Source organism: Manduca sexta, unplaced genomic scaffold (genome assembly GCF_014839805.1).
Source record: "Manduca sexta isolate Smith_Timp_Sample1 unplaced genomic scaffold, JHU_Msex_v1.0 HiC_scaffold_2975, whole genome shotgun sequence".
In the NCBI taxonomy this organism is placed as follows: Eukaryota; Metazoa; Arthropoda; class Insecta; order Lepidoptera; family Sphingidae; genus Manduca; species Manduca sexta.
Genome location: NW_023593994.1, coordinates 5,096 through 15,828, shown reverse-complemented (window position 1 = coordinate 15,828; position 10,733 = coordinate 5,096). Strand labels below are relative to the sequence as shown.

The 10,733-nt window shown below is 34.8% G+C and overlaps 1 protein-coding gene across 1 annotated transcript; it reads left to right on the top strand.

Annotated features, from left to right (window-relative positions):
* Positions 1-6,366: 6,366 nt before the first annotated feature.
* On the top strand, positions 6,367-10,512 carry LOC119192603 (the record flags this gene model as incomplete). Its single annotated transcript, XM_037446417.1, is given in 4 exon segments — positions 6,367-6,881; positions 7,585-7,747; positions 8,182-8,413; positions 10,360-10,512. Coding segments are annotated over 4 exon segments (688 nt in total), but the record flags the coding sequence as incomplete, so codon positions are not given.
* Between the last annotated feature and the right edge of the window lie 221 nt (positions 10,513-10,733).

The following is a 10,733-nucleotide window of genomic DNA, read 5'->3' as shown; positions in this document are numbered from 1 at the left end:
AAGGCACAAGAATTAGCACGTTACGCTCTACGTTGACGTTACGCCGGTGGCTGATCAAAAACTAATTTAAATCTCTCATGCAAGTCTGTTGCACCGACCCCATATTTGATAGAAAAAAGCGTCACTAGAAGTGATATTCGCTACACTAAACAAAAAGCAATACTAAGAACATTTGCATAACGTATTCCAGTCTAGGGCATGGGCTTTACCTGAAATCGTGTGATGCGTCTTTAGGGAATTCATGTAATTAGTATTTTACTCTGCACTTTGTTCGGTACGGAATTTTATATATGACGTCGTGCTTAGTAATGTAATGACCATTATGACAAACAATTATTACGTAATGAAATATATAGGGTAATAATTTTGGGGCTGGCAGTTTTATAAATTCAGGCAATCTCTGAAATTATATATTTTAAAAATCATATGATAAATTATAATAATAGTGACTATAACCTATTTGGGTGTGAAACGGACTGCCGAGACGAATGTCCGCAGGTTCAAATTCCAAGGGCACTCACCTCTGACTTTTTTAAAATTAGTTGTCTATTCTTTGTGACATATAGCTTGCTTTAACGATGAAGGAAAACATCGTGAGGAGGAATCTTACATACTTGAGAGTACTCTATAGGTATTTTGAGGGTGTGTGAAGTCTACCAATACGCACTAGGCCAGCGTGGTGGACTAAGGCCCAAACTCTCAGTGGTAGATGAGGATTGAGGCCCATGTCCACCAAAGGGACAGTATATAATATAGGGCTGATATTATTAATGTCAGTTAGCAGGGAAAATTAATCGGAACTTACGTAATACAATTTACAAACAAATCTTAAATGAAATTTCGTGCCACATTAATGTGATGTATAATTACTACTTGATTAGATAACTGTTTTTCTTAATGATTTAAACAGAAGTGCATAAGTTAGGCTTTGATAGCATCTATCAAATCACTAAGGTTATAATTAATGACAGTTTACGACTTGACTACTTGCAACTCGCTGGCTCAGTATTACAAGACTCTGTTTTCACCAACAGTATAAATACCATATATAAAATAATTCATATTTTTTTACAACATGATTTAAAAATAATTATTTCTATGTTAATTAAACTTATATTCCGAAAATAAGATAAAATAAATATTTTAGTAAATTAGAAAAATCATAATTCATTGTTCCACTTTTAGGCTCTATGTTAATTATTACTATGTTCCAAAAATAGGATAAAAAATTTCATGTTAGTAAATTAGATAATTATTCAAGGTTCCACTTTTATTTATCTTTCGGGATTATTGGAAATTTTACCTAAAAAGATTATGATATATTAGGTCCTTACATATGAAATTGGGAGGAATACAAAGTCGACTTTCTTAGTAAAATATAATTAATTAATCAAAACATGCACCATAACGCATTAATGAATATTATTTATTAATGAATAATACATAATAACGATTAAATATGGGAGACGTAGAATGGAAATACCATGGATTTTATAGTGTTTATGTGAACGTAATGGTTACATCATTCCTTTCATAACAACAACTAATTAGTACTCAGACACCATATGTATAACCTGGAAATAAAATGAGGATAATTTGTTCATAAACAACAATGGGGAATTATATAAAATATATAAACCCAATTGTAGAATAATTCCCGTAGAAACTAGTCATTGTTTATCAAAACATAGCTCATATATTGGTAATTCATAGGAACGTATGAAATATACCCCTATCCCATTGGACTAGGCACAGACAGATATTATCGCAAATAAAATTGACTAAATTTCATGACAATATACTCCATAAAAATATTATAATTGAATATACAAAAAAACATCATCATCATCATCATTAGCCCGTTGCAGTCCACTGCTGGACATAGGCCTCTCCCAAGGTACGCCGCAGAGCCCGGTCTACTGCTTTATGCATCCAGTCGCTGCCGGCCCTCTTGTGTAAGTGATCTCGCCGTCTGGCAAATGTAGCGTGGGACAAGACGCAGTCTCCACTCCAGAACACGCTTACTACAGCGGTTATCTGTTCTACGACATGTCTGGCCAGCCCATTGCCATTTCAACCTAATACCTTCCAGAACTATGTCGACCTTGGTTCATTGAAGGGTCACTTCGTTCCGAATTTGTCCTTCAGAGATACTCCAAGCACAGCTCTTTTCTTAGCACGTTGAGAGACTTTAAGCTTGTGGATTAGCCCCACAGTCAGTGTCCACGTCTCGGCTCCATATGTCATTACGGAGAGGACGCACTGGTTGAACAAAAAATACATAACACTTCAGAAATTACGCAGCCAACCGGACGTAAACCCGGACCTGTGTATCTGCATTCTGCATGTATTTTAATTACTTACATGTAAGCATCCTTCTCTTTCCGTTCTTTTTTCATAATGGCATGGCAAAGAGATCCCACGGCACCGGACGATAAGAAGAGGGGTTTCAAATAGTGTTAACTGACGAGAGATGATCATTCCTTTTACCTCGCTAGTTAACACAATTATGCTTTTTCGAAACCGAATATACATATAGCTGAACGTGACACTTACGTGGGCTCCTATAGGGGGTTTTACAGCTTGGGTACGGTGTTCGATAGCTGGGCGAATACTAATATATCAGGACAGCTTATTTTGTGCCATAAAAATAGCATAAGACAACGAGGCAATTACTTGCAAATGCGTCTGGAACGGTATTTTTATGAGCAGCAATCAACGTTAAATCTAAGAGGCCACGAAATAGACGGACAGCTTATGAACAATTTTTGTTAATAAAATTATAGAATAATGATTTATGTTTACGCGAATCTTAGACATTGATATAAAACTATTTTACGGATTTTTTTTGCTTTGAATGAAGAGACGAGATTGCCGTTCGCCGGATGGTAAACAATACGACCGCCCATAAACAGTAGAAACACCATCCAACCTTGAATTACAAAGTATTATTTGGTATTCCACTGCGCTCGCCATCCTCAGACGTGAGATGTTAAGTCACATTATATTCAGTAGTTACACCGACAACAATGTCCGTCAAACCGGAACACACCAGTGACAACACATTGTTGCTTAGCGGCAGAAATAGACATTGCGGTGGTACCTATCTAAGCGGACTCACACATATGAGAGACCAGTCAATCAAGTTATATCGCGGTTTTATATTATTATTTTCTCCGGACGTTTCGTTATCATTGTAATTAAATACGATTGTTTCATCATTGACTACTTTATTAACACGCTTATACAAAAATGATTACATGTAAGGAAATAATAACAAAATATACAATCCTAACTAAATATTACATTCATTAAGTATATAATATGATTCAATCCACATTTCATAACGCATAAGTAACATTATATCTTTATATTAGTCATGTTAATTAAAATCTGAGCATTAAGCATTATATTATTATGATATTTAAAGCTACGTTACGGCAGAGTATAATAATTATAAATATTGTGCAATTTTATCGAAAAAGTTATTTTGGTAATTCGTTTTACCCAAAACAAATATAAAGTAAAAAGTAAAGTTTTATTCAAAAAGTTTTGATTCATCCGTAAGATGAATAAAATATTTATTATTTTATAGCATTTGCTAAGTAATAATCTTTGTTAAAAACTTGTGTGTAGAGAATTATTTTAAAATTATAACTATTAAAAATATTACTAAGTATAACTATACAAAAAATCTTAAAACCAAACTTAATACATATTTAAAAATCCAGTAAACTAATATCCACGGAATTACATACATACATCACGCTTTTATCGCCGAAGGGGTACGCTAAGTATAACCAGGGTACCCATTCTCCTCACGTGTACCAATAATGATAAATTAGCCTATCGAATGGGATCTACAAAATTAATTTATGTTAACATACAAACTGCTCATTTCATGGCCCTTGTAAGCGGAAGCAAGGCGTTGCGACAGCGTCGGTAAAAACTTTCGCTTTTCACTGCCAAGGCTCGGTCAACTCACCAGGCATCCATTGGACATTATTCAATAACCTTTTATTCACCGAATTATTTAACCGTGTTGTGTAATATGTGACTGGGTACATTAAGGGTTTATCGTAAATGAAAGTGTGTTTTATGTAGTTTGTATTTAAATGAGTTTATTATGCTATAAAATTGTAGAGGAAATTTTTACAAGCAATGTTTTAATGGTTGAGTGAGACATCACGTGCCGCGGAGTATTTAAAGACGTTAGGTACTAATTTTTGCTACAATTAATAAGAGTTTTGTTTTTCAAAATATCTTGTGAGTCCAAAATTTAATACGGCAGTTATATAGTATGTGCAAGTATGAAGCTATTTGTCACCTTAAATGGTGACGTTTCGTATGATCGCGGTATAACTAGATTACAATGATCATCTATTTTCTACCAAATATTGGCTAAACATACGTATTAATGGCGTGAGTGGTACTCTACTTTCAACCAACATCCTGCTAACCAAAATATTACACGTAATATAAAAAAACAGTATTTATCCTTATCAATGATCCATCTCTTAACGTGAGAAATAAAATATAAAACAGTGATTAGATCACTGGCTAATCTCTACCAATATATGAAGAGTTTATTTGAATGCGCTAATCGCAGGAACTACTCAACCGATTTTGAAATCTTTGTCACTAATAAGAAGCTATATTACTCGAGTAGTATAAGCTAGTTTTTATGCCTGGAAATTATAAAGCATGAGTTTTATCCTGGAAAACTTTTTTACCCAGGCCGAGCTGCGAGAATGCTGCTGATGAATATTACACTATCAACGGGATATGCAACATAAAAAGCTTGATATATGCATGCAATTATGTATGAAATATGCATGAAAACTGGCAAAATATGCAACACTAAACGATAAGTTTTAGGAACAAAAATAAAAGCAAGCTAAGTTTTTTTTTCAAAATCGACATACTAAGCTGCTGCTATTAGCGATGAGAATAATTTAAATATGAAATTGCATATGTTATCACACATAAGGCTATATACAGTGCTTTTAGTATGTCTTGACTATTAAGGAAAAACCTTAGATCGAGTTCACGGGTCGCGAGTTGGCAATGAATCGATTTTCCCAACGATCGATGGGATTCATTGTTCCAATGCAGTTGTCACACTTTCTATTCGTTAAAAGTAACATTTATCTTCTCATTGTTCTTTGCAAGGTCATAGGACAATACGTATTTCTTAATCAGTCATAACGATACGTAATATACGAACTTTAGTAAAAAGGTATTCATTAGAATTATGATATATAGTAAAAAAGTATACAACCATTAGTTACACATTATTAGGTAATTATAATATATTAGACTGTAATAAATATTTCGAATGAGTCATAATAATATCAGCCCTGTATTATATACTGTCCCACTGTTGGGCACGGGCCTCCTCTACTACCGAGAGGGATTAGGCCTTAGTCCACCACGCTGACCTAGTGCGGATTGGTAATAACAGATAGTAAATCTTGCCTAAGCGGCGATAGCCTAGTTGGTTGTGGAACGGACTGCCGAGACGAATGTCCGCAGGTTCAAATCCCAAGAGCACACACCTCTGATTTTTCTAATAAATTATGTGTGTATTCTTTGTGAATTATCGTTTGCTTTAACAGTTAAGGAAAACATCGTGAGGAAACCTGCATACCTGAGAAGTTCTCTAAAGGAATTTCGAGGGTGTGTGAAGTCTACCAATCCGCACTAGGCCAGCGTGGTGGACTAAGGCCTAATCCCTCTCAGTAGTAGAGGAGGCCCGTACGCAGCAGTGGGCAAATATATAATACAGGGCTGATATTATTATATGTGTTTATTTGGGCACGACAGTGAGCCCACTGCATCTGATAGTAAGTGGAGTGGGGTCTGATAGAATGTCGACTGACGAGAGATGATTACCCCTCGACAGTCGACACATTTATGCCGGCCTGTTGGAACCGGATATACACAGGATGATTATTGAATGCGACACACTTACATGGGCCCACTATAACGGGTATACACACTATACCTCTTTGAGTACGGTGGTCGCTAACTGAACGGATATAAAGTATATCCTACCACCCGAAGAACTTTATTATAATTTTATTAGCTTCTGCTCGCGGCTTCACTCGCGTGAAGGAGTTTTCCGGGAAAGTATCGCTATATATTTTCCCAGAATAGAAAGTAGCCTATAACCTACCCAGGGTCTCAATGCCATACCAAATCCATACCAAATTTCATAAAAATCCGTTCAGTAAATTTTGATAAAATCGATAACATATAGACAGACAGAAAAGGGGACTTCGTTTTATAATATGTATTGATAGATTATAGATTCGTATTCGTAAACAAGAGAAATAACTGAAAATGACATCCAAGTCCGTAAGACACCATTGAATTTTATAATTATTGACATAATTAATGCTATTGTCGCGGTTACTCGGAAAACGGTACCAAGGTGCACTTATTGTACAATAGTGTTAGTACATAATCACATTAATTAAATGGTGTACTTGGACTCTATCTGGTTTTAGATTCAATTCCCGATATTATATTACAAATGTGTTTTTCCGTTGGATTTAATATGAGTTGTTCGGGATTGGAATATACCTAAAATGGCGATGAATACTCCTTAATATATCATACCACCAGCATTGTGTAAAGTTCTCGGGAAGAGCTTACTATAGAAATGATCCTGTGAAGTTAAGGTCTATATATCTCAAGTTCCTTTCTCTTCTTCAGGTGTGGATCTGCGTGGCTTGCATGGCGGCGTGTATGGGCGCGCCAGCACCAAGCTCCGAACCCTTGTACCTGGACATCATTGACATGGCAGCCATCAGTCGGATGTCGCCGCAACAGCTAGAAGCATTGGCAGAGGGACTTGCAGCTGAGGAGATCATGAGGTATATTTATAAAGCAATTTTAGTAGCATATAAAATCTTTAAAGTTGACTACAATAATTAACCTATTATAATAATAATATCAGCTCTATATTGTATACTGTCCCACTGCTAGGCATGAGCCTTCTCTATCAGTGAGAGGGATTAGGCCTTGTTCAACCACCCTGATCTAGTGCGGATTGACAAGCTTTCCTCACGATATTTTCCTTTACCGGTAAAGCAAGCGACAATTCACAAAGAATACACACATAACTTTTTAGAAAAGTCAGAAGTGCGTACCCTTGTGTTTTGAACCTCCGGACATTCGTCTCGGCAGTCTGTTCCACTCGTAACTAGAGTATCGTGGATGAACCTTTTAGTATTACAGAAAAAAATATTATGTCTTACCAACAACTATGTGGAAATCAAAGAAACAGTATGATATAATGAAAACAATATACAGAATTCAACACATAAAAGAAAGTTGTGAAAGGTGGCGATGTCGAAGGTTGTGTTCAAAATTATAGATCTTTATCGACCTATAAATAAATCAAAATAGCAGCATTTTATTAATTAACCCTGATCAATCGTTTTTTCTTGCTGCTGTTTTTAAAGACAAAAACAATTTATTTCCTTCTCCCTGAGACTTTAAAAGGAACATATTTACACTGAATATATATATATACATAATTCAAACACTAGATCTTCACAATCTCGTTTGTTTTAGAACCAAGCGGTCATCAGCCCAAGCGCTGACGTCAGTGGTGTCAAAAGCATCTTCAGGGCTGCAGAGTAAAGTTGGACTGTTGGGTCAAGCCTCAGCGTTCATCGCGTCAGCATCAAGCAAGACTGGTGGTGGCGGTGAACACACTGGATACTCTTATGAACCAGTAATTATTTACCATAAATTATTGTGAAGTTACCTGAAAAACGTGGTCTCCACTCGAGAACTATTTTGCCCCATTGCTTTTGCATGATGACGATGACTCAATCGTTAATTCTCGTCATCTGAAAATATCGTCATGATTTCATTTATTTCGTAGTTATCTTAGAAAGTTACTTTAACGGACAGTGTACATTATACAATATGTACTCAATAATATGGTTGTGAATTGTTCAGATATTTATGATTCATCATCGTCATCAGCCACAGGATGCCATTTGCTGAACACGGGCCCAAAGATTCCCAGATCGACCTCTTGCAAGCAGTCCGCAACCAGTTACCTCCTTTATGATTCATTGAGATTTTATTCCTTATCTGAATACGGATTTTCATAATTAATCTTCTCTATAATTATATTTACAAAGCTTAATAATTTTGCAGCAAGGCGAAAAGTACGACTACTGGGGTTTGAAAAAGTCCATCCTTTACACGCTGTTCCAAGCTGTTAAAGCCATAACTGGAGGGGTGACGATCCTCAAAGGACAGCTGATCAAAGGCGGTGGGGCTCTCGCGAGCACCTTGGGTAAAGTGATTGCTGTTAAGGGAGATGCTGTCAGCAATCTGGGCAAGAAGATTGTCAGCTCAGCCGCCCTTAGTGAGAAGAAGCCTGTGGGTTAGTATTTCTTGAGCTTTATAGTAGTCTTTAATTTATAAATAGGTCTTTGTTAATGCAATCAATATAAATAAATATAAATAAATTACATTACTGGGTATTTGTCCACTGATAGAATGTGATGTTTGCGGCATGTGATGTTTAGTCATGTTTTTTTTTTTATAATTGGCGTTGTAGATAGTGCTTGGTCTTTTTTAAAAAAATATCCTGTTTCTGCAATAGTTAGATTTAGTTTTTTTTACTAATTAAAGAAAGGAGAGATAATTCAGCCTTGTTTATTCATAACTATTTTATTTATTATCCGTCAACAACTAAGAGGTTGCCGGCAGCCTTTGGAGAGTAACCGTGTTGGCGAAGAAATAAAGTCCATTATTGTTTTTTTTTTTTTTGACAGCAGATACATACATGAGTTCCAAAAAAAATCTTCAGTTTAAAAATCCATTAATGATTACTCTATTTCAAAAAGTTCAAATATAAGTCACAGTAATTAAGCAAACTTAAACGTTAAAAGAGGCTCATTAAGTCATGTTTTGTTTTGCATAACTTTATCTTTCAAGTATCGCGACAATCTCATATCCGGCGTGTTACGAGACTTTATTAATGCTCGTATAACCGTGTGTTAATGCAAGTCGAATAGGAAATTACGTAATGCTTTTTTTGTCTTTCAAATTTGTTTACATAATATTGATGGGTTAGTGTAAGAATACTATCGATGCGGAAGATTGAGTTTACTTATAAAAAAAAATCTGGATTCTATCGCGTTTTTTATGTTATAATTTTCTGCCGCCGTTTCGAGGGCTGCAGACTTCATGGTCACGGGGGCTTTTATTATAATGTCTATTGTCTAACATTACGTAAACATAAGAAATAATTATTAAATATTTTGTTTATGTCCGATTTCTTAAATTTATAGGTTAAGTTTATTATTTATCGTATTATTGTTGAGACTATATTAAGTTTTGTAAAGTATAGTATTCCAGAAGCAATTATCGTAAAAATGGACTTGGTAAAAATAGGGATAATTTGAAGAACGAAACCTTTCTCACATATTTTAAAATAGACTAGGAAAGAAAAATTACTAAACAGATTTTCATAGAGATCTCACCAATGGACAGAGAGCTTCACAAGGAAGGTCTACGTGTATAATTCATTAATGTTTTACATAACGGATAAAAATTACATATAAAATTATGTTCTACAAAGTCAAGTCGATTTTATTTTATATAAATGAAATAGAATCGACTCTTTTATCTTCATGTTTCTCATTTAATATATTTCACAGTCATGACTATAAATAAAAATATCACCTAAATAGACTAACTTCCTCCCTTATCAGTTTAGAAATAATTATGACACATTCGGTATTTCGCAATGACGGAACAAATCCACGTGCCCCGATAGCAAGCGGGTTTTCCTAGATCCGTCCCAGTTTCACAAGCTTACGTCATTTGAATGTAGAATACCACCGTGTTCGAAATTCGAACATTTTTATTTTTATGAAAATTTGAATAGCCAAATATTCCATTTAATTGTTTAGTGGTTTGCAATTTTGAAATTTTCAATATATTTTTTATAATTGCATTTTTGGCAAATTTCATTTTAATGATAATAAACGATTAAATGAAAGTTAGCTAATATATACTTGATAGACATCTATGCGTAAAATGAAAATATTTTTAACACTGTTTTCAATGAAAAGATTTGATTATAATAAAATTGTATCCAATGATTTGTGCTAAAAATATCAAAAAATATAGAACATAATATAAATATGATAGCAGCCACTTCCGAATCGGCAAAAACACAATCCGGCAAATTCATGCAAAGCCATGCATGCCAAGCTAAATATATTATTAACATTTGAATTTATGATGCTTTGACAAGGCTTGACAAGCATATTTTATTAATCACATGAACAGCGCATAACACAAAACAATTAATTTCAGCAACCGCAGTGTACGGTCCCCCACCGACTTCCCACTTAGAATACGGACCCCCCAGCGCATACGGAGCTCCAACAGCCCCCGCGCACTACTCTCACACCGCCCCTGCTGCTCCCACGGGATTCGCCGCGCATAAATACCCATCACAGTTAGACGGTAAGTCATAAAACAATACAATATTATAAAATAATAAAAAAGTTATTTTAGATAGATAACAGCACAATTGAAAAAAAAATAATTGTTTAATACTGTTTTAATGTGAGTCGTATTCAATTATTGTAAGGTCAAAATAATATCGAAAAATTTCGTACTTACGATTATGATCATTTATTGAATAGTTATTCAAAATGTAAAAACTATTGAATTTATAAAAAAGA